Genomic DNA, 25,427 nt, shown 5'->3' on the forward strand with positions numbered 1-25,427 from the left:
ATCGAACCTAATGCAAGTCTATGGGACTTGAACTTGCAAATTCAAAAGTGCCCATTTTGAAGGCTTATATGCTATGTATTGCCAGTAAAAGTGGTATAGGAACCCGGGTACTGCTCTGAGGGAGATGAATCAGTGGAAAAAAAATTCTAATACTACCATTTATAAAGGGGCAGTCATTTTTCATTGCTTAAAGTAAAAAAAAAAAAATATTAATTGAAATATCATGTCTTGGGGGTCCCCTTAAACTACCTGCAAAGTTCCACATCTGTACAATGTATAGAACCTGCTGCAGCAGGACTGACACCATAACCCTTCAGAGTTATTCTTGATAAGTGCAGGTTTGGACCCGGCTTGAAAAATTCTAATTATATGCACCTGTCATACAAGTGTAGAAAAAATGGGCCTTGGTTGTTGATGGTGCCTGAGCACTGTATCCCCTCACAGTTACTAATGCTGGGTGCAGGAATGGGCCCTACAGTTAAAAACTTCTAACAATTATAGATACATGGTAAAAAAAATGAAATGACTTGCATGTGTAAAACAGGTGCCAAAAAATTGGGCCTTGGGTGTTGGTGGTGCCCTAAACCAAAAAAATTGTTGGAAGCTAGTAAAATCCGGATTGAGGAATAGGATAGGCAACATAGGCAGTCTTCAAGGGATCCCAGATCCCTAACAAATGTAATCAGTTACATCAGCATCAGGGACAAGATAGTTGCTGTTGATCCAGGACTGATTCTTGTTGATAAATGTCAGCTGGTCAGCGGAGTCTGTGGACAGACGCACTCTTTTATCCATCACAAAACCTCCAGCAGCACTGAATGTCCATTCGGAAAGCACGCTGGATGCAGGACAGGCCAGTAGCTTGATGGCATATTGAGCAAGTTCTGGCCAATGATCCATCCCCAAGACCCAGTAACCCAGTGGATGCTCAGTTGGAAAGGTCTCCAAGTCTGTTCTTACCCCTAGATAATCCTGAACCATATGATGCAGACCCTGCCGATGGGTGCTTAAACCTAACAGCCCTGGGTGCTGAGGACTAAAGAACTGTTTAATCAGTAATCTGGCCGCCTTCTCCACCACTCTTCATTTGACAGAATGAAGCCTCAGAAACACGTTGTCCAGGAAATGGTGACCTCCCAGTGTCTGGAAAGGTGTTGCACAATTTCAAGGCATCCTCAGGATCTTTCATCCTCTGCTCCCTCTGGGAAGACTGGATGAGCTCTGCACCTTTACCCTTGTAACGTGGATCAAGAAGGGTTGCCAACCAATATTGATCCCTCTCCTTGATATCACGAATCCTCAGGTTCTTACACAGGCTTTGCAGAATCAGGGAGCCCATGCAGTGTAAGTTTGAGGAGGCAGGAGATTCTGAGTCCTCTGGGTCACTGAGGATGACATTGTCAGGAACTACCTCCTCCCAGACATGTACTACTCCTGGCTGGGATTCTGGAGACTGAAAAGCATCCCTTGAAGACTGCTCTATGTGATCCTCTACTTCCATGCTGCTGCAATCCTCCTCCACTTCCTCCTCCTGATGTGTGTTCTGCATAAAGGGGGCCTTGAGAGGACAGGACATCTTCCTCTTCTTCCCGCTGTTCTGCCTCAAGTGCCCTGTCCATGATTCCACATAGCGTGGAACACTAGAGGGATAGTGTCACTTATGCATGCAGTTTCACGGTTCACCATCCGTGTGGCCTCAGATGATGATGACAGGACAGTGCATTCATCATAAATCATCATATTTGGCAATCAAAAACTCTATACTGGGCTAGGGTATGTGTCCCTACACACCAATCAGCCAATAATACATATAAAATGTAACCTTTATTAGGACTGATGAGGGACTCTGGTGTTTTGTTTGAATTGACCCCATAAAATGCTATATATTGGTATGAACTATAAACAAGGTTCTCAAATAGTGAGGTATTAATGCTGTGTCCATGGGACATTTGTGGAGTGGAACAGCAGAATACATTGCCTCCCAGATTATTGTAATGTTGTTTTTCATCCTCAAGATGGTGACCTATGATGAATTGAGCATGAATGGAAGTTTAGAAGTCATGACAATGCGCATGTCAAGGTCCTACCTTTTCCCAGAGGTTTTGTTACTCCATGTGCTGGCATCCATCTTGGATTTCTGCTGAGCATGGTGGGAATCCTTTATGCCTTCAGGTCTCTGAGGTCCATCCCCCAGAGGGGTGTGGCTAATGACATATAAGCCTGTGGTCCGCACATGCTCTTTGCACTTGTGTCTTGTGTCTTTCTGTTGCTATTACTCTGTTCTGACTCTCGTGACTCTCCTGGAATCTGACTCGGCTTGTGACTCGACTATTCTTTGTGTTCTCCTTTGTTCTGACCCTCTATTGCTGAACCCGGGTTGTGACCTGTGATTCTCGTCTGCTCTCCTGTACCATTTTATCCCGTTGTTGTTGACCCGGCCTGTCTGACTACTCTATTGTCTTTTCTACCAGCTACATGCCATTGGCGGCGGCCATTACCGCAACTGAGGTGTCTCGGGGGCCGCGACCTGGTTCCTGGCTGCGTCAAGTCCATCCCCACCATCAGGGGCCCTGGTGAAGGGCAGCCTGGGACTTAGACTCCGCACCCTGAGGGACTCCGGTCTGTGGGTGGTGGTTGTCGTCAGCCAGTGCGTTACATTGTTTAGGCCTGCCTGTCCGTTCCTCAGCTCCTGCCCTGACAGCGCATGCGTTATAACGAACGTATGCTGTGATATCACAATGTCACGCATGTAGCGGCCATTTTGATGGCCAATACTTCTATATATAGGGATAAAACAAACAATAGGTGCCATTTCTTGCTGTGATATTGAGCACAGCTTCTTACCACTACCTGATCTGATTTTAATTCTCCATACTTTTGACGAAGCTCTGTAGTTGGAGCGAAACAGAATTCTTTCCTTTTTTTGGTGGGTCATTTGGGAGAACTTTCTGAATGCACATGGTACTTACTCCCCTTTTTTGTAGTGGTCTGCAGTGTGCATGTTTGTGCATTCTTTGCATTCCTCAAGATAGTGTGGTATTTTAGACTGGATATGGTGATGTATGGGGTTTGTCCATTAGAGGCTGGTATTGAGAGGTACATGGGAGTGTATCCATATTACATATCTGTAGTGAGATAGATCATATAACCTATTGAGTTCTTTCCTGGGGGAACATCATTTCTTTACTGGAGAGTATATGCATTCTACCTGATAGGTATATGATCAAACCACAATTGTTTTAGCCACAACAGTGTCATCCAAAAATACTATGTAATCTAACTTGGCTTGGTGCTGACACCCATTTGGATGCAAGGGATGGTTCTACTGAATAATAATTATAAAGAAGTCAGTTATGAGATTGTAGTGCAGTGCATTCCAGTTTATAAGGTTTTGAATGAAATATAGTTCAGTATATACGTTTTATGTAAAAATCCTAATAAAGGTGACATTTTATATTTATTAATTAGTGCATAGGGCCACACATCCTCATCCAAAAATAGTCTACCTGGTAACAATGTAATACCAAACAGATAGTCCAAGTAGGATAGCCAAGCAAAATGGAGAACCACTACACCAGATGGTATGGCAAGGAGAATGTACCCAACCCACACGGCAGGGATCCAGACAGACCAAAGTACAACATAGCAGCGTGTAAGTCCAGCACATAAGGCAGGGATCCAGGCAGACCAGGGTAGGATGTAGCAAGGGTCAACTCCAGCAGACAGGGCCAGAATCTGGGCAGACCAGTGGTTGAGTCCAGCACAGGACAGGGCACTGGGCAGACAAGTGGGTTGAGTCAAGCACAGGGCAGGGATCCAGGTAGACAAGGAGTTAAGCTTTTAAACTGAGGGCCACATGAATGTTAAAACTCATTCTAGCAGGACATCACATTGGGGTATGGAAGTGGTTGGCTTAGGGACACATTTGAAGTGCTGGGTGGATAGTTTGATCTACTTACATTACCACTCCACCAAACTGCAGCTGTGGAGTCAGACATTTCTCTACAACTCTTGGGACAGTTAGTTTGTTTGTGACCCCGCTGTCTCCATTTACAGCATCTGGGATGGGGTGCTCTTCCTTTATGTCTCCACCTGTTTTGCAAACCAAGAGATCCTCCTCTGAAACCTTGGGGCGTTGGTGGGATTGACCCAAGTCTTTACATAGTTAATGGGGTAGATCCTTGATGAATTTGCATCAAGCCTGTCTTAGATTTTTTCTCTACTCCCAGAGAATGGCTCTGGATCACACTCCCTAGAAACTGACAATTATGTTCTCTCAGGTCATTCCCTAGGAGAATGTAGGCAGGAAGTCCTGCCATAACCCCAGCAGAACAAAGTTCATAATCCAGAAGAAAAAAGGCCTTTGGGTGATTTCTCATGGCACCCTCCCCCACTAGTTCAATAGAAAATCCATCCAATCAGATTCACCAGACAGCGATCAAAGATGGTCAGTAAGGTGCATGTATCACGGAAACCAATGACTTTTCGTCCATCTATGCAGACCTCCTGTAACTGCTGCTGTCTTATCTCAGGGTAGCTTGGGGTAAGTGGCTGGACTCTGTAGACTCCTAGAAGGGTGCTGGTTGTTGTTGGAGGCATCCATTCACTTTGAGATGGTGAAAGGCTCTCTCCTCCTGGCACCAGCACTACACAGGGATCAGTGCAAGTGTTTTGAGTCTGGGGAGGGTGGAAGTTCCTTGGGCATCTAGCCTGGAGATGCCTGGGTTGTCCACATCTGTAGTGTGTGCTGTCTAAGGGTGACCCAGAGGGCTGGGGTAGGAGTGGCATTTCCTCAGAAGCTTGGTACAAATCCACAGTGCACCGACTTGGGAGAGGTTTCTTAGCAGGGCAGCCAAAGCAGAGTCTCTCTATAGTAGGCCTGGGGGCCTGCTGAGGGGGAACTGGATTGTCATCCAGCAGTGGGGAGGCATAGAGGGTACAAATGTGGGGCTGGGAATCCTGGGAACTCGGGGTACCTCAGCAGCTGTCTTCTTCCATTGAGGATTAATCATGAGGGCCTCATCTGCTAAGGCTGTTGCTTCCTCTAGGGTGATGGGTTTCCTTTCACACACCCACTGTTGGAGCTCAGGGGGACATGAACAAGAACTTCTCCTTCTGGATCATGTGAATAATTTCCTCAGGGGAGGTCCCTTTCTCCCCTGTCAGTGATCAGTGAAACGCTAAAGACAGTTTATGCGAGAATATTTTGAAAGGGGTCTCTGGGAGGTGAGGGGTAGTCTAAAACTGGGCCCAATAAGACTGTGATACCGCTTCCATCCCTGCCCTTTTTATGTACTCATAGCCGCATTTCTTTAGGGGATCCATCATGTGATGGGCCTTAATGTCCCCTTCATCTAGCAGCCCTACCACATGACAGGTCCAGTTCATGGGAGGTACTTCCAGCAGCTTGCACTGGTGTTCAAAGTCCTGAAAGAACCTTTTCTCATCTCTAGTATGTTATTGGTTATAGCTAAAGTACTTCCTGGAGACTCTTGGGGTTTCCCTTACCACAGGGATGGACACAGAGATAGCTGCTCTGTTCTTTGCAGCCTCCCACTTTGTCTCTTTTTTTTCTTTTCAGTGACTGCAAGTGTCCATTCTGTCGTGGCACCCTCCCCCAGAATGGCCATCTCTAGTACCAGATAACCCATTGGCTCTTACTGGCTTTCCTGGTTAGCTCTGGTACATCCTCACAGGGTGGTGCCTGACCCATGTCGGTGCTCAACTCCTTTTGGCCAGCGAGGTGAAAGATCATTCATGTGTATCTATGTCTACAGGGATGTCAGATCATTATTGCCATCTAGGTGTTCATCTCTCCAATCTTCACACTCCAGAGCCAACTATTCAGATTTATAAATTGTGACCATTTGTCTTCTACTGACCACTAAATGAAGAGAACACTGTATCTGTAATACTGAACATTGAATTCCAGGAATATCTATCATATCATGCCACCTTTACAGGGTATGTTACATCCCAACCATTGCTGGTGTCCTCCATGTCTATGGTCACCTTACAGAGAGTATCTGAGATATGTTCCTGAAGGTCCTGCCAACATTCTATACCAGACCCTTATGTGAGCATGCTGGCCAGGCCAGGAAAGGGCAGGGATCCTACTCAATCACAAAAAATATAGACTGTAAAAAAAAAGTCCCATGATGTAGATCAATGTCTAGCATGAAGTATAATGATCACCAAAAAAAACAAATCTGATGACCAAATGTGACAACACAACTCACTGAATGACAACTCCCTGACCTATCATCCGCAATATATGGGAAGGGGTGGGGATAGTGATGACATTATGGCCCAAATCTGGGGATCAGGAGCCATGTCCACCCTTTATTCTGGGCTGGGGGGCTTTGTATCCATATACTAGATCTTCTACAGGACTAAATCTGCAATCAATTTTACTGCAGAATCAAAGGGGCCAAAATCCCTCCCCCGAGCAGTCATATATTTCTGTCCCCCTTGGTGGGAGTGGAGGTGACCCCTCTATAAGGATCTACAGTCCATACACACCCAGCACAAGGCCGGGGTCACACTACCAGACGCTTCTCGGGGCTGCAGTTCCTCTGAACTCCAAAAGGTGGGGATCTCACTTCTACCCAGAAAGGAAGTCTGTATGGAAGACAGACAGGAAGTGATGTCAGGTACAGACAGGAAGTGATGTCAGGTACAGACAGGACGTTACATGAATGAGGAAGCAGAGTCGACATTCCTGGATCTGACAGCAGAGGAGGTAATACGTAGATGAACCCCTTCAGGGGGAGGAGTTGATGATAATATATTTGCCCCCAAAGCTGGCCTACATGGTTCAGTTTTATCGTTCAGCCAGCGGGATGAGCAGAAAAAAAACTGAAGTGATTCCCCCATCCACACATTGGAGGTGGATGGGGGAATCCTCCCCGCTTCACTCTTGTATTCTGACAATGGGGGGACTCCTCCGCTCTCAGAATACACAGATCAGCACTGAAGCTATTGGCTGCAGCCGCTGGGGGAGTGGCTTTTATCCGGCAGTGACCACACATGGAATGTGAGCGATCCCTGCTGAACCAGCTGAATTTCCATGGATCTATGGTCACCTTCAGTGACTTCCTCCCCTCCCCCTCATCTCCTTCATGATGGAAGTCATGCTGAGATCATCTCCCATTGGCTGAGCAATATTCTCATTTGTCTCTCAGCTCCTTCTTGCTATTCCTCGTCCTGCCTGTTGTTTCCTTGGATTGATTTTCTGTGTAGTGACCCCGGCTTGGTCTCTTGGATGCGCTCGTCTGTTGCTTGCCCTGACCTTTCTCCTGATTCCTGGATCTCCTCCTCATCTCTCCTCCATATCCTCTTACACAGCTTTTCTCCACACCTGCAGTGACCCTGGGGGGAGGAAACTTGGCACCAGCACGCCGCCAAATCCATCCCCACCATTAGGGGCTCTGGAGACAATTGTCTGCTATTTACACTCCGTTCCTCCGCACGTCACCTGATCACATGACAGCTTACTTCCACAGATTCCGGACAGATTTCTGGATGGTAAAGGTCAAAGTTCACTCTTCAGTTTAGGAGAGGTAGGACGCACCCAGGAACTAGGATTTGGTTTGTATGGGAGCTCCATATAGAGGACCCCTCAAATCTCCCCATCCAAATGTCCACCCTACCAGAGTCTATATGTCCTATGACATCACACTGACCTCACAGCTCCTCCTCCCAATGTCCCTCCATCCAGAGTCAGAGAATCCTATGACATCACACTGACCTCACAGCTCCTCCTCCCCCCAATGTCCCTCCATTCAGAGTCAGAGAATCCTATGACATCACACTGACCTCACAGCTCCTCCTCTCGATGTCCCTTCATCTGACATTTTTCTGATGCTCTTAGGATGTGGGGGCCCCTTGGTATCCTCACATGTAAAGTGGGACTGTTGGTCCTGCGTTGTATGTAATGACATCAGAATGCTGCAACAAGCCTATACCCTGCGTAGTGTGGGGGTCCTGTGGGGGGAAATTATACCTCAGCCTGAAGTGGGGCTTTAATAAAATGGAGACCTGAATAGAGAGGTGAGGAGGATTCTGGGAATATCATTTGATGTGACTCTTTGTGTTCAGATGTAGAGTTTTCCTCCTGTGAAGTCTGGAGATCATATGACATCACATTGCCTCCACCTCCCTCCCTGATAGAAGAGAGAAAGAAGAAGAAGATTCTAGAAGTCACCAGAGAGATCACTGAGCTGCTGACAGGAGAGGTGAGCGGTGCCGGGAATTCTGGGACATTCTCCAGTAACAGACAAGGGATGTGTCTGGATGGTGACTGTATCATTGTGTGTGTCAGGTTCCTATAAGGTGTCAGGGTGTCACTGTCTATTTCTCCATGGAGGAGTGGGAGTATTTAGAAGGACACAAGGATCTCTACAAGGACGTCATGATGGACAATCAGCCGCCCCTCACATCACCGGGTAAGAGGAGACTTTATTGTAAAGGAGAGAGCAGTACGGAGGATCCACCTAGATCCCCCATCATCTGATAAACACATAGAAACAATGGATTCAGTCAGTGTGTGTGTTTCCTACAGATGGATCCAGTCATGGGAACCCACCACAGAGATGTCCCCGTCCTCTGTATTCCCGGGATTCCACACAGGAAGGTCACACCATCCCTCATCATCAGGTAGATGATGACAATTATTGGTAGTTGTGATTTATACACAGCATGTTTGTTACAATGAATGTTTTATTATATCTTTCAGAGTGGAATCCTCGGGGATGATAATATTGATGTTAAAGAAGAGTATAAAGAGGAGGATGAGGAGTATGGAGTGATGGAGGAGTTTTCAGAAGGACACAAGGATATGATGGAGCCACCTAATACCAGGAACCCACCAGAGAGATGTCCCCGTCCTCTGTATTCCCGGGATTCCACACAGGAAGGTCACACCATCCCTCACCATCATCAGGTAGATGAGGAACAATCACTGATAGTATCATTAGGATCTGTACATTATCTGCATTGTTACCATTAATATCATTTTTATTATATATTCAGAGTGGAAACCTGAGAGATCCTAAAGTTGAGCTTAAAGAAGAGATAAAAGAGGAGGAGGGTGAGGATGGGGGGATGGAGGAGTCAGAGCTTCTAGAAGAACACAAAGATCTGTACCAGGACACCATGGTGGAGTCATCCAGCTACAGGAACCCACCAGAGAGATGTCCCCATCCACTGTATTCCCGGGATTCCACACAGGAAGGTCACACCATCCCTCACCACCATCAGGTAGATGATGACAATTATTGGTAGTTGTGATTTATACACAGCATGTTTGTTACAATGAATGTTTTATTATATCTTTCAGAGTGGAATCCTCGGGGATGATAATATTGATGTTAAAGAGGAGTATAAAGAGGAGGATGAGGAGTATGGAGTGATGGAGGAGTTTTCAGAAGGACACAAGGATATGATGGAGCCACCTAATACCAGGAACCCACCAGAGAGATGTCCCCATCCTCTGTATTCCCGGGATTCCACACAGGAAGGTCACACCATCCCTCACCATTACAAGGTTGGTGGGATGGAGTATCTAGAACATGGACTCATGAAGACAATGTTTGGAGTTCTTTTATGTGACCTTATATTTTACAGATGATATTCTCTCTCATTTCCTTGATTTAGAGTGGAGATCCAATCGATATCAAATTTGAGGTTAAAGCAGAAGAAGAAGAGGCGTATGTGAGGGATGATCAGCAGTCTATGGAGGAGGATGGAATAATGAGGCTAATTATAGAGGAGGACACTCCTACAGAGATCAGCACAGGTGGGTCATGAACACTAAATCCATTCCTCCACCCATACTGCTCACTGATTGGTCCAGAGTAGGGCGGGGACTGGGTGATATCAGCCTGTAATCCCCTGGTCACTTTCCTGAGCTGTGTTCCCCGTCCTGTATTCCTGGATTTCTCTCGGATAATCTTCCTTCTCTGTGCTGCAGACACAATTTATGTATCTAGACTGGATTTATGGAGGTTCTGAGGCTGAACTGGCAGCAAAATGTTCATTTTCACCATAGACATTACTTGACCTAGGCACCTGGGGTGTGTGCTTTTGGTATTCTGCCCCATGCCCGGGTCTAGTAAAATCTCTGATAGAACAAGTCTCCCAGGGCTACTTGTTCTTTTGTCTGCTGGCTGTGCCGGGTGGAGGGATATGTCTGTATAGTCTCAGACCCAAGTCACTGAGTGCAGTCTCAGGAGATGGGAGGCAGCGGTGTGGGATCTCTGCAACTTGTCTACAGTAAACATTTAAGCTTCCACTGATTGCTGAATTCCAATATTATGTCCCCTGCACTATATACTCTACGCTGTACATTACATACTCCTGACCCCTGCACTATATACTCTGTTGTACATTACATTCTCCTGACCCCTGCACTATATACTCTATGTTGTACATTACATACTCCTGACCCCTGCACTATATACTCTGCGCTGTACATTACATACTCCTGACCCCTGCACTTGATACTCTGATGTACGTTACATTCTCCTTACCCCTGCACTATATACTCCATGTTGTACATTACATACTCCTGACCCCTGCACTATATACTCTATTTTGTACATTACTTCTGAGAACATCTTAGTGACCTCTTCAGTAGTAGCGAGGTCAAAAGAGGAAAGTGTTGAGGGAGGTTTAGTATAAGGTATGCTAAGTGGGATGGATGTCTATGCAGTGGTGATGCCCCTACGAATTGTGTCAATCTTGTTTTTGAAATGATTTGCCATCTTGTGAGCAGTGAATGAGGTACTGGGTGGAGGTGGGGGTGGAGAAAGTAGAGAGTTAAAAGTAGAGAAGAGACGACAAGGACTAGATGACAAGGTATTGCTGAAAGTGACAAAGTAGGTTTGTTTGGCAGCATGGAGGGAAGAATTGTATGTGAAGAAAGCAGATTTATATCGGGTGAATGCTTGCTGGGATTTGGTTTTACACCACAATTGCTCCAGCGCATGACTATGTCTCCTAAGATTTTTGGTGTGGTCAGTCTGCCACGGATGTAATGGTCGGGGCCTGATGCTTCGTGTTGTTAGAGGAGCAAGTGAGTCTAATGTGGATGACAGTGAACTGTTGTAGACAGCAGTGGCCAGGTCAGGGCAGAACAGGGGAGAGATTCTGTCATAGAGTTGGTCAGTTGCAGAGTGGAAAGGAGCCGGGTTCAAGTTGTGAAGGTTTCTGTGGGTAATTGTTGGCTGCTTGGAGGGATAGGTGTTTGAAGACGAGGAGACCGTGAAGGTGATGAGATTGTGATCAGAGAGAGGAAAGGGGGTGTTTGTGAGGTTGTAGGGAGTGCAAAGATGGGAGAAAACAAGGTGTAATGTATTCCCATCAGAGTGAGTGGAGGACGGTATACATTGTGCTAATGCAAAAGATGAGGTTTGTTGAAGAGTTGGGGTGTAGCCGGGTTGTTGACATTAATAGGGATGATAAAATCTCTGAGAATGATAGTTTGTAGTTCAGAGGAAAGAAAGTAGGGTATCCAGGCGCAGAAATCATCAAAAAAGCGGGACACGGGTCCAGGAGGCCGATAGATCACTGCAATCCTCAGAGAAATTGGAGAAAACAGCCGGATGCAGTGAGTCTGGAAAGAAGAGAAGGATAGAGAGGGAGGGTTAGGGAGGACTTGAAAGGTGCTCAGTGAGGATAGAAGCAAACCAACCCCACCACCTTTCCGACCACTGGGTCTGGGTGAGTGGGTCCAGATGAGGCCTCCATAGAAAAGTGCCGCGGGAGAAGCAGAATCTGCTGCTTGGAGTCAGGTTTCTAATCGCTAGTAGGTTAAGGGAGTCGGAGACAAAAAGGTCATGGACAGAGGTGAGATTATTACAGAGTGGGCATTCCAGAGCGCACATGAAAAAGGGAGGGTGGTTTTTGGGAGCACGGGGGCAAATATTAAATTGAGGGGATTGCGGCTATTCCTGGATGAAAGACGGTGCCTGGTGTGGGGGTGAGATAGTGGAGGACCAGGGTTTGGGGATATATCCCCAGAGGTTAGGAGAAGGAGGGTGCCTGTTGTGGTGGTGAGATAGTGGAGGACCAGGGTTTGTGGAGATATCCCCAGAGGTTAGGAGAAGAAGGAGGGTGCCTGGTGTGGTGGTGAGATAGTGGAGGACCAGGGTTTGGGGAGATATCCTCAGAGATTAGGAGAAGGAGGATGCCTGGTGTGGGGGAGATATCCCCAGAGGTTAGGAGAAGGAGGGTGCCTGGTGTGGTGGTGAGATAGTGGAGGACCAGGGTTTGTGGAGATATCCCCAGAGCTTAGGAGAAGGAGGAGGGTGCCTGGTGTGGTGAGATAGTGGAGGACCAGGATTTGGGGAGATATCCCCAGAGATTAGGAGAAGGAGGAGGATGCCTGGTATGGGGGTGAGATAGTGGAGGACCAGGGTTTGGGAGATATCCTCAGAGGTTAGGAGAAGGAGGGTGCCTGGTGTGGGGGTGAGATAGTGGAGGACCAGGGTTTGGGAGATATCCCCAGAGGTTAGGAGAAGGAGGGTGCCTGGTGTGGTGGTGAGATAGTGGAGGACCAGGGTTTGGGAGATATCCCCAGAGGTTAGGAGAAGGAGGGTGCCTGGTGTGGTGGTGAGATAGTGGAGGACCAGGGTTTGGGGAGATATCCCCAGAGGTTAGGAGAAGGAGGGTGCCTGGTGTGGTGGTGAGATAGTGGAGGACCAAGGTTTGGGGAGATATCCCCAGAGATTAGGAGAAGAAGGAGGATGCCTGGTGTGGTGGTGAGATAGTGGAGGACCAGGGTTTGGGGAGATATCCCCAGAGGTTAGGAGAAGAAGGAGGATGCCTGGTGTGGGGGTGAGATAGTGGAGGACCAGGGTTTGCGGAGATATCCCCAGAGGTTAGGAGAAGAAGGAGGATGTCTGGTGTGGGGGTGAGATAGTGGAGGACCAGGGTTTGGGGAGATATCCCCAGAGGTTAGGAGAAGAAGGAGGATGCCTGGTGTGGGGGTGAGATAGTGGAGGACCAGAGTTTGGGGAGATATCCCCAGAGGTTAGGAGAAGGAGGGTGCCTGGTGTGGGGGTGAGATAGTGGTGGACCAGGGTTTGGGGAGATATCCCCAGAGGTTAGGAGAAGAAGGAGGATGCCTGGTGTGGGGGAGAGATCCCCAGAGGTTAGGAGAAGGAGGTTGCCTGGTGTGGTGGTGAGATAGTGGAGGACCAGGGTTTGGGGAGATATCCCCAGAGGTTAGGAGAAGAAGGAGGATGCCTGGTGTGGGGGAGAGATCCCCAGAGGTTAGGAGAAGGAGGGTGCCTGGTGTGGTGGTGAGATAGTGGAGGACCAGGGTTTGGGGAGATATCCCCAGAGGTTAGGAGAAGTAGGATGCATGGTGTGGTGGTGAGATAGTGGAGGACCAGGGTTTGGGGAGATATCCCCAGAGATTAGGAGAAGAAGGAGGGTGCCTGGTGTGGTGGTGAGATAGTGGAGGACCAGGGTTTGGGGAGTTATCTCCAGAGATTAGGAGAAGGAGGGTGCCTGGTGTGGTGGTGAGATAGTGGAGGACCAGGGTTTGGGGAGATATCCCCAGAGGTTAGGAGACGGAGGATGCCTGGTGTGGGGGTGAGATAGTGGAGGACCAGGGTTTGGGGAGATATCCCCAGAGGTTAGGAGAAGAAGGAGGATGCCTGGTGTGGGGGAGAGATCCCCAGAGGTTAGGAGAAGGAGGGTGCCTGGTGTGGTGGTGAGATAGTGGAGGACCAGGGTTTGGGGAGATATCCCCAGAGGTTAGGAGAAGAAGGAGGATGCCTGGTGTGGGGGAGAGATCCCCAGAGGTTAGGAGAAGGAGGGTGCCTGGTGTGGTGGTGAGATAGTGGAGGACCAGGGTTTGGGGAGATATCCCCAGAGGTTAGGAGAAGGAGGATGCCTGGTGTGGGGGTGAGATAGTGGAGGACCAGGGTTTGGGGAGATATCCCCAGAGGTTAGGAGAAGAAGGAGGGTGCCTGGTGTGGTGGTGAGATAGTGGAGGACCAGGGTTTGAGGAGATATCCCCAGAGATTAGGAGAAGAAGGAGGGTGCCTGGTGTGGTGGTGAGATAGTGGAGGACCAGGGTTTGGGGAGATATCCCAAGAGATTAGGAGAAGAAGGAGGATGCCTGGTGTGGGGGTGAGATAGTGGAGGACCAGAGTTTGGGGAGATATCCCCAGAGGTTAGGAGAAGGAGGGTGCCTGGTGTGGGGGTGAGATAGTGGTGGACCAGGGTTTGGGGAGATATCCCCAGAGGTTAGGAGAAGAAGGAGGATGCCTGGTGTGGGGGAGAGATCCCCAGAGGTTAGGAGAAGGAGGTTGCCTGGTGTGGTGGTGAGATAGTGGAGGACCAGGGTTTGGGGAGATATCCCCAGAGGTTAGGAGAAGAAGGAGGATGCCTGGTGTGGGGGAGAGATCCCCAGAGGTTAGGAGAAGGAGGGTGCCTGGTGTGGTGGTGAGATAGTGGAGGACCAGGGTTTGGGGAGATATCCCCAGAGGTTAGGAGAAGTAGGATGCATGGTGTGGTGGTGAGATAGTGGAGGACCAGGGTTTGGGGAGATATCCCCAGAGATTAGGAGAAGAAGGAGGGTGCCTGGTGTGGTGGTGAGATAGTGGAGGACCAGGGTTTGGGGAGTTATCTCCAGAGATTAGGAGAAGGAGGGTGCCTGGTGTGGGGGTGAGATAGTGGAGGACCAGGGTTTGGGGAGATATCCCCAGAGGTTAGGAGAAGAAGGAGGATGCCTGGTGTGGGGGAGAGATCCCCAGAGGTTAGGAGAAGGAGGGTGCCTGGTGTGGTGGTGAGATAGTGGAGGACCAGGGTTTGGGGAGATATCCCCAGAGGTTAGGAGAAGAAGGAGGATGCCTGGTGTGGGGGAGAGATCCCCAGAGGTTAGGAGAAGGAGGGTGCCTGGTGTGGTGGTGAGATAGTGGAGGACCAGGGTTTGGGGAGATATCCCCAGAGGTTAGGAGAAGGAGGATGCCTGGTGTGGGGGTGAGATAGTGGAGGACCAGGGTTTGGGGAGATATCCCCAGAGGTTAGGAGAAGAAGGAGGGTGCCTGGTGTGGTGGTGAGATAGTGGAGGACCAGGGTTTGAGGAGATATCCCCAGAGATTAGGAGAAGAAGGAGGGTGCCTGGTGTGGTGGTGAGATAGTGGAGGACCAGGGTTTGGGGAGATATCCCAAGAGATTAGGAGAAGAAGGAGGATGCCTGGTGTGGGGGTGAGATAGTGGAGGACCAGAGTTTGGGGAGATATCCCCAGAGGTTAGGAGAAGGAGGGTGCCTGGTGTGGGGGTGAGATAGTGGTGGACCAGGGTTTGGGGAGATATCCCCAGAGGTTAGGAGAAGAAGGAGGATGCCTGGTGTGGGGGAGAGATCCCCAGAGGTTAGGAGAAGGAGGGTGCCTGGTGTGGTGGTGAGATAGTGGAGGACCAGGGTTTGGGGAGATATCCCCAGAGGTTAGGAGAAGAAGGAGGATGCCTGGTGTGGGGGAGAGATCCCCAGAGGTTAGGAGAAGGAGGGTGCCTGGTGTGGTGGTGAGATAGTGGAGGACCAGGGTTTGGGGAGATATCCCCAGAGGTTAGGAGAAGGAGGATGCCTGGTGTGGGGGTGAGATAGTGGAGGACCAGGGTTTGGGGAGATATCCCCAGAGGTTAGGAGAAGAAGGAGGGTGCCTGGTGTGGTGGTGAGATAGTGGAGGACCAGGGTTTGGGGAGATATCCCCAGAGATTAGGAGAAGAAGGAGGATGCCTGGTTTGGGGGTGAGATAGTGGAGGACCAGGGTTTGGGGAGATATCCCCAGAGGTTAGGAGAAGGAGGGTGCCTGGTGTGGGGGTTAGATAGTGGTGGACCAGGGTTTGGGGAGATATCCCCAGAGATTAGGAGAAGAAGGAGGGTGCCTGGTGTGGGGGTGAGATACTGGAGGACCAGGGTTTGGGGAGATATCCCCAGAGGTTAGGAGAAGAAGAAGGGTGAGGAAAGTAAGATGGGAGCGGGATGTACACGAGCGCACATGCCTTCCAGTCCTGGTGTTTGGGTCAGCAGGAGAGTGAAGTATCAGCAGGAGGTGATGAGAGCAGTAGTAGGGAGATGGTAGCAGTGAGGGGGAGATGTACAAGTTTTGGGGTGGAGCAGAGGGGTAAAGAAGTGAGATTTTGGGAACGCAGGAAAGTAATATGAAAAGGAGTAGAGGGGACATAATAAAAGGTACACGGAGTGGGACTTGCTGGGAAGGGGTTAATTTGGCCCCTGGGATGATCTGGAGGACCCCTCAGAATTCCGGGACCATACAATGACAGACCACAGAAGCAGGATGGTTCTAAGTATGCTCATTTATTAGTAGCAAAAGAAGGATTTAAATACAATTATGGAGGGAGGATGTCTCTCCATCCAATCAGATTATTACAACCAATATCGATTCAACCAATCAGAACATCATTAGCTAAACGTATTTCATAACAGGATCTCATCCCAATAAGTATTATTATATAAAAATACTGTGTTGTGCAGAAATCAAAGTCCAATATCTGTAGCTGGCGTGATATGACACATTTCCGGCAGGTTGACATGACATATTAGAATTTGTATAAACAGTAGCCGAGTAAATACTCCGTATTGATTTCATCAACGTTCTCTATCTGTGAGATGTTAGTATGTTTCAGAATTATTGAAATAGATTTTAGACAGGTATAAGAGATTAACCCTTTCCCCCACAGGACTCAGACTTGTAGGAGATGTTTCCCGGGGTGTTTGCTCGCAGTCTGTCCAGCATGCAGGAGAGTTTCTTGTTGTATCTTCCTGCTGCTTGAGTTCTGCTTTAGTTCAACTGCTGTGTTCAACTGTGTCTCTGCACTCCATCAAAACAGCACTCATGCAAAAGCAGCACCCCATCTGGGACTATGCGCCCCATCTGTGACCACCCCCATGAGCTGATCCAAATTTATAAGGAGATGGCCAAATGAGCACTCATCTCCGCCCCAATTAGGAACTGATAAGAATCACATGAATGGGGGGGATGTTTCTCAAACACAGACCAGACACAGGCCACAGTCATTAAAAAGGGTGCAACAAGAGGTGAGAACTAATCAACACAAACAGACAAATATATATATATACACTATTTGTTCTGAAATTAAAAGGAGTCAATGTGCTGTTGTAGTTTAGAGTGGAGAGCAGATAGCAGCATTTACCTGTGAAAAGCAGGGAAGGTATGATTAGACTGCTGTGTTCAACTGCGTCTTAGCACTCCTTCAAAAACAACACTCACGCAAAAGCAGCACCACATTTGTGACTATGCCCCCCCAATCTGAGAAATACTCCTGACCCCTGCACTATATACTCTGCTGTGCATTACATACTCCTGACACCTGCACTATATACTATGTATTGTACATTACATACACCTGACCCCTGCACTATATACTCTATGTTGTACATTACATACTCCTGACCCCTGCACTATATACTCTATGTTGTACATTACATACTCCTGACACCTGCACTATATACTATGTATTGTACATTACATACACCTGACCCCTGCACTATATACTCTATGTTGTACATTACATACTCCTGACCCCTGCACTATATACTCTATGTTGTACATTACATACTCCTGACCCCTGCACTATATACTCTGCTGTGCATTACATACTCCTGACACCTGCACTATATACTATGTATTGTACATTACATACACCTGACCCCTGCACTATATACTCTGTGTTGTACATTGCATACTCCTGACCCCTGCACTATATACTCTGCTGTGCATTACATACTCCTGACACCTGCACTATATACTATGTATTGTACATTACATACCCCTGACCCCTGCACTATATATTCTATGTTGTACATTACATACTCCTGACCCCTGCACTATATACTCTATGTTGTACATTACATACTCCTGACCCCTGCACTATATACTCTATATTGTACATTACATACTCCTGACCCCTGCACTATATACTCTATGTTGTACATTACATACTCCTGACCCCTGCACTATATACTCTATGTTGTACATTACATACTCCTGACCCCTGCACTATATACTCTATGTTGTACATTACATACTCCTGACCCCTGCACTATATACTCTATGTTGTACATTACATACTCCTGACCCTTGCACTATATACTCTATGTTGTACATTACATCCTCCTGACCCCTGCACTATATACTCTGTGTTGTACATTACATACTCCTGACCCTTGCACTATATACTCTATGTTGTACATTCCATAGTCCTGACTTCTGCTCCCCCCTCCCCCCACTGCAATATATACACATAATATGGATTCTCTTTTGTTCCCCCCATTTCCTACCAGATGGACATTTGATATCGGATGCTGTGATTGGAGCACAGACTTTTACATGGTGATAATAATGTGATAACATCCTCCAGCTTTGACCCTTAAACAGAAAGTGATAATGAGGGAGGAGCCAATACCCCAATGATGGTGGTCTTCAGGATCAGTCCAGTCTTCATCTTGGTTGTTCTCCCCCCATCCTCACTCTCTGACCTCTGGTGGGGCTCAGCCCCGCTGTTCTTCATGACTAAATCATGGAGTAAATAAGGAAGTGCAGTACTTCTTGTGTTGGGAAGATGGCGATGAGTGATAGAGGGGGTGGGGACCCTCGTCCTATAATCCCCTCATCACTGTCCCTCCTATAAAAGACAGTTCTGGTTGTTTCCTCACTCTCTGACTAAGGTCCATGAATAAAGAAATATCCTGGTAGGAGATCAGAGGAGCCATTTCCTAGTTCCCTTGATGGTGGAATTGTAAGCTCCTCAGAGACCAAGCTGCCTGATGTGGGCGGAGTCCTGGTTTGGGGGAACCAATCAGCTCCTGTCTAGTAATCCTCTTTGTCTTTGTATTTTAGTCCATGGCCGGGAGATGAGGAAAACCTCCGAGGATTGTCTCACTTTGTCTCCAGACTGGAAAGTAGAAGATGAGGACATCACACAGTATAGTCCAGGAGAAAACCCGGCTCCCTCCAATGTCCATCCGGCACCACCCAGTGTAGATGGACCATCGGATTCCTCGTATCCTGAGGAACCTCAGACTGTGCGGGACTGGGCCGGCCTTCCAACAGGGAAGAGCTTCTCCTGTCCTGAGTGCGGGAAATGTTATTCACAGAAGTCCCATCTTCACAGGCATCAGAGATCTCACACAGGGGAGAAGCCGTATTCTTGTCCTGAGTGCGGGAAATGTTTTTCACTGAAGTCCAGTCTTTGCAGCCATCAGAGATCTCACATGGGGGAGAAGCCTTATTCCTGTCCTGAGTGCGGGAAATGTTTTTCACAGAAGTCCAGTCTTTACAGACATCAGATATCTCACACGGGGGAGAAGCTGTATTCCTGTCCTCAGTGTGGGAAATGTTTTTCACAGAAATCCAATCTTTACACACATCAGAGATCTCACACAGGGGAGAAGCCGTATTCCTGTTCTGAGTGCGGGAAATGTTTTTCAGACAAGTCCAGTCTTCACACACATCAGAGATATCATACAGGGGAGAAGCCGTATTCCTGTCCTGAGTGTGGGAAATTTTATTCACAGAAGTCCCATCTTTACAGACATCAGAGATCTCACATGGGGGAGAAGCCGTATTCCTGTCATGAGTGTGGGAAATGTTTTTCACAGACGTTCAGTCTGCAAACACATCAAAGATCTCACACAGGGGAGAAGCCATATTCCTGTCCTGAGTGTGGGAAATGTTTTTCAGTGAAGTCCAGTCTTTGCAGACATCAGAGATCTCACACGGGGGAGAAGCCGTATTTCTGTCCTGAGTGAGGGAAATGTTCCTCACTGAAGTCCTGTCTTCCTGTACATCAGTGATTATAACGGGGTAGACAGATCAGACCGGGGTCAGTTCTTATTGGGGGTGGAATGGGGAAAGATGAGGGGAGGGCTATGGCAGATAAGAATGTTCCCATGTTGCAACCAGTGGAATTGGTACCATTTGTATTAAAGTAAAACAATTACAGAAAATCCATGTGAACAAGGTGTCGGTGAATGGACAAGGTGTCGGTGAATGGACAAGGTGGCGGTGAATGGACAAGGTGTCAGTGAATGAACAAGGTGTCAGTGAATGAAAGTGTTTGTTCCCCAATGCCAGAAGTGTGCCCAGCACAATAGGTGAGTTGGAAGGTTTGGTACATGAAGAGAACTAGGATTGAATTGGTATTGCTGAATCTTGGCTTCATTCCTCACATGACTGGGCCATTCATATTCCTGGCTAGGTTCTCTTTCAGAGAGACGGGGAAATAGGAAAGGTGGTGGTGTCTGTCTCTATGTGAGAAGTGATCTCAGAGCGAGTGTGAAAGAGGACCTAGTTGATGGAGAGTGTGATGAGGCTGAAGTATTATGGGTGGAACTGCACATGGGGGGCGGTACTACAAAGGTCATCATTGGAGTTTGTTATAGGCCTCCCAGTGTTAATGAGGTGGAGACTCAGCTCCTCCCACAGATGGAAAGGGCTGGGACAGTGATAATAATGGGGGATGGTAACGACCCGGAAAGTGACTGGAGTAATGGAACTGCCGGTGTAAACACAAAACAACCCCTCCTGCCATATATGGCCCAGAACTGATCCTCCCTATCCAGGAGAGGTGAAGATGAGTCCAGGACAGAAGTAGGACTCTCAAGTATTTGAAAGTGGGGATGTAGTTGGCCTCATGGAGTGTGTTGTACGAGCGAGGGAGATGAATGCCCAAATAATCCAGGTAGGAGGTGGGCCAAGGAAACCATCATTCTGTTTTACAGAGGCGAGCGCTGCATTGGAAAGGGAAATGTATGGAGTATAGAAAATAGGACTGGCAGGGAGGTGTTGGGTTGGACCAAAGTAAGTGAAAGATCATCAGCAAACAATCTGACTTTACCCAGTTCAGGACCGACCACCAAACTTATACTGCGGCAGGGCAGTCCCGCTTCACCAGATCACATACAGTACATGTACACGTGTGAGCCCACCGCCCTGACTGTGCTGTCATTCAGTACATCACAAGCTGATTATCAGGTCCAGGCCAATGAGAGCTGATCCCCTGGACCTGCTGATCCCCTGGACCTGCTGATCACCTGGACCTGCTGATCACCTGTACCGAATCAGAGATCATTCTGTGTCCATATTTATAAACACAGGAACTGGAAAGGTACACTAGTGAAGAGGAGCACAAATAATACAAAGTATTCCCACAAGCAGCTAAAAAAGGTGATCAACAATCAATAAACCAACTTAACAGTGAATTCAACTAAAACAACGCTGCCCACACCTAAACATACTCATATAAATGTGCATAAATGTCAATAAATAGAAATACAGCGCCGCGCTTTCCTTAATTGCTTTAAGTCCCCCCTATAATAGAAATACTTCTACAGGACGGACTCCCTGCACAAAATCATGTGTATATATATGGTTCATGCTCCCGCGGTGACCGGGGACGTGTGTGCATGCACGCACCAACCTGCCGTTGCCATGATCCAGTTCCTGACCAATCATCATGTTCAGGCCAGTGATGTTCAGCCTGGATCTGATGATCGATCCCTGCCCTATCAGAGATCTTCCTGTACCTGTGTTTACATTACACAGGTACAGGAAATGATGAAATCTTCTCTCTGAGCACATTCCGTCCCATAGAGAGAAGAAAGCAGATCCACGCACTGCACACACAGTAAAATCACATTTAGGACACATTTAACCCCTTGATCGCCCCCAGTTAACCCCTTCACTGCCCTGTCACCAGTGTCATTAGTACAGTGTACAGATTTTTTGCTGATCACTGTATTAGTGTCTCCGGCAACTTGACATAGCGTTAGCGGCAATTAGCGTCCCTCCCAGATGGTGTCAGATTGTCTGTCACTACACCAGTCATCACATTTAACCCCTTGATTGCCAGGAAGACGCTCATATACAATAAACCTCTATTGCTAGTATAGTGTCTGAATGGATCAATATCTTTGATTAGATCAGCACTATACCAGCATTCACACACCTGCCAGCACCTGCATTTAGCCCCTATGCTTACCCCCCTTCTCCCCCAGCAAGTGCAGTGTCAGTAGGTCACTGTCACTTGATACATTGCACACAAAACCGCAGTGTTCGCAAAATCAAAAAGTCCTTGACAGCCAGATGCTCTTTTTCCCGTGAGTCGCACTAGGTACCTATACATTTAGTGGCCAAAATGTCCAATAAAAGGTACACTAGTGAAGAGGCCTCCAGGATTCTGAGCATGTCAGGTGAGAGCGAAGGGGAAGATTCACTGATACAATCAGCCTCAGAATACAAACCTGCAGACAGCAGCAGCACCCTGACAGATAACTCAGACGATGGAGAAGAGGTCCCTGCTAAGGTCAGGTGTACCCGACCCCATTCCCAGGTTCCTGAGGTGGTACAACCTCTGCATGCAGCAGAGTGCCAGTACTAGTGCCGCACTACCTTTTGGTGAACTGGCGAGCACCAGCGGCCTAGTACATCCTGGTCTTATACATAGCAGCACTGCAGTATCACTTGGTGACATGGTGAGTCCCATAAGTGCAGTACAAGCTGGTGCGGTGGTGAGTACAAGTAGTGTCCCGCAGCCACCAAGAATTCGCACACAGGCTCATAGAGCCCCTAGTATCCTTCTGGATGTGCTTGCAAATCCCAATTGACAGCCCACAAATTCTGCAGCTCCCGTACTTCCCCCATTCACTCCCCAACCCGGAATTCAGGTGGAAACAGCCAATTTAAATACTCCCCTTGATTTTTTGGAGCGGTTTTTCATGGAAGATCTGTATGCATTAATTGTGGATTAAATCAATGTATAAATCAGTTTATCGCCACCAACCCAAGTTCAAACCTTACCAGACTATTTGCATGGAAACCTAATACGTTTTCCAAATTTAAGGTTTTTTTGGGCCTAACCCTCAACATGAGTATTACTAAGAAAAATGAATTGCGGTTGTATCGGTCCGCAGACCCGATTCACCATCTGCCGTGTTCTCTGCTGCCATGGCCAGGCATAGATATGAGAAGATATTGCATTTTATGCACTTCAACGACATCTCGGGGTGACCCTGAATTTTACTGACTCCACAAAATTAGGCCCTTCATAAATCACCTCAACCAAAAATGTGCAGATGTCTATACTCCCCAGCAAAAAATCTGCGTTGATGCGTCCCTCATTAATTTTTATGGCCACCTTGCATTCAAACAATTTTTCCCCAGCAAGCGTGCCAGATATGGGGTCAGGGTTGGTGCTATCCTGGTATTTCTGGGCCTCCGAAACTGTGATAGGTAGTGAGGAAGTGAAATGAGGAAGTTATGCACTTTAAGGCTTTCAAAGCGGTCATTGGATTTCAGGCTCCTGTATGTGGCTAGGCTCCCAAAAAGTCTCACACATGTGGTACCCCCATACTCGGTAGAGGTAGCAGAATGTATTTTGGGGTGTAATTCCACATATACCCATGGCTTGTGCGAGCAATATGTCATTTAAGTGACAATTTTGTGTAAGAGAAAAAAAAGGAAAAAAAAAAATCTTTCATGGACTCAACATGCCTCTCAGCAGATAGCTTAGGGTGTCTTCTTTCCGAAAAGGGCTAATTTGGGGGTGTTTGTATTACCCCAGTATTTTAGCACCTCAAGAAATGTGATGGCAGTCAGAAAGTTTAAGCTGTGTAAGTTCCATTATCTATCCCATAGTTTGTAGTTCTATAACTTTCACACAAACCAATTAATATGCAGTTATTTGGATTTTTGTTTTACCAAAGACCAAAGACCTAAATTTATGATGAAATTTGACTTAATTGGATATTTTTTATAACAGAAATGAGAAAATATTGGTTTTTTTTTCAAAAGATAGAGAATTAGAGTTCCAGAATCCCATCGTTGGGAGTTTGGTTGTATGAGTTTGTGTTTGGAGTAGGTGGTAGAAGGTAGAGAGATGGGAGCTGGAAGGTGTAGAGCTGTTGAGTGTTATGAGGCCCATGGGCTGAGTGTTCTCACACCAGTGCAGGTGAGGTAGCATATGTCTAATTCTGAGGAATTTGTAGAAGTCTTTCTGGTCCAGAAAATAAGTGAGGCTGGGATCCTGAAACGTTCTTATGTAAGTGTTGTTCAGCAGATCTTTGACAGAGTAAATGCCCTTTGTGTACAAGTTTACAGGTGGATATCTTCAGATAGGAGTTCCAAGGTGAGAAGAGAAGACATTGCAGAACTTTTTGCAGTATGTCCAAAGAGGATTACGCCAAAGAGTTCCACATTCATATGATTGGTGTTTTGGTGTCCAGGAATTCTGGTCAATTTCCATCATTGCACCATGGAGAGTATTCTTCTCATCCACACTGCAGTGTAGTATGATGGCTGTAGGATGGAGGATAGGAAGTGTCGGTCTCGGGAGGAGAAATAAAGCACAGCGGATCATAGGTACAGATCTATCGAATTTGGACACAGCTATGCCAGCAGACTAAAAAAGAAAGCAAATGGCATAGTGATCCATCCCGGTTACAGTGTGTTTGTATCTATGATAAATGACAGGCTAAACCCACCTGGAGACTTTCTCCACACCTGGAGTGTGCTGAGTTCTTGGAGAACGTCTACACAGTGTTTCCAGATTGGCTTTATCACCCCAACGAGCTCGCTCCAGTTCATGGATGTCATCATTATGTTTGGAGGATCTCACCAGTCAGGAGCCTTTCCTGTCATCCTACATGTTCCCTTCTGAGGATTGTTCTATCCCTGTACTTTATGTTTTACATTTTCATTATGAGAGGATTGATATATATTTTTATACTTTAAAACAGGGCTTAAAATTTTGAGTCTAGACCTACTAGCCAGGAAAAAACATTACTCTCCACCAGTTGCCCCACCCAACCTTGGCCAGGTCCGCCTCCAACCACACCCCTGGCCTGTCCCCAAACCCCGCCCCTAGCCCTGCCCCCAACCACACCCCCTTAAAGCTTATGAAATTACATTTTTCTTTAGAATAAAGAGTCCAAAATATAAAAAACTGCAATTATAACAAAGCTTTATTATGTCAATTTAAATATCACAGCAATAGATTAATAGCAATCGGGTGCAATCAAAATATCACGTTTTACAGGTTTAAACCTGGAGTGAACATTTTGTATTTTTTTGTTTATCTCTGGCATCTTTAGTAACTAAAGTCTCTTTTAAAAGATGTAAATTTAGTTAATGTAATTTACCTTAAGCTGGCGGGTGTAGTGATGTGCAGTGTTGGTGGGTCTCTCCTTCACGTGTCCCCCACGCCGGTGTAGAGCGGGCCTCTCCTCGTGTCCCCCAAGGCAGTGTAGAGTGGGCCTCTCCTCGTGTCCCCCAAGGCAGTGTAGAGTGGGCCTCTCCTTGTGTCCCCCAAGGCGGTGGAGAGCGGGCCTCGTGTCCCCCAAGGTGGTGGAGAGCGGGCCTTGTGTCTCT

The 25,427-nt window shown here is 47.4% G+C and overlaps 1 protein-coding gene across 1 annotated transcript; it reads left to right on the forward strand.

The window, feature by feature from the left end:
* The first annotated feature begins 8,585 nt into the window (after positions 1-8,585).
* On the forward strand, positions 8,586-20,008 carry LOC149469352 (uncharacterized). The gene is made up of 6 exons (XM_089669342.1): positions 8,586-8,658; positions 8,738-8,944; positions 9,034-9,261; positions 9,341-9,547; positions 9,658-9,799; positions 18,900-20,008. Exons 2-6 carry the CDS (start codon positions 8,810-8,812, stop codon positions 19,808-19,810), a joined length of 1,623 nt encoding a protein of 540 aa, XP_089525468.1. The 5' UTR covers positions 8,586-8,658; positions 8,738-8,809; the 3' UTR covers positions 19,811-20,008.
* Positions 20,009-25,427: the final 5,419 nt, after the last annotated feature.

This window comes from Staurois parvus, unplaced genomic scaffold (genome assembly GCF_062004578.1).
Source record: "Staurois parvus isolate SC_StPar_1 unplaced genomic scaffold, SC_StPar_1.0 ptg000073l, whole genome shotgun sequence".
Classification (NCBI taxonomy): domain Eukaryota; kingdom Metazoa; phylum Chordata; class Amphibia; order Anura; family Ranidae; genus Staurois; species Staurois parvus.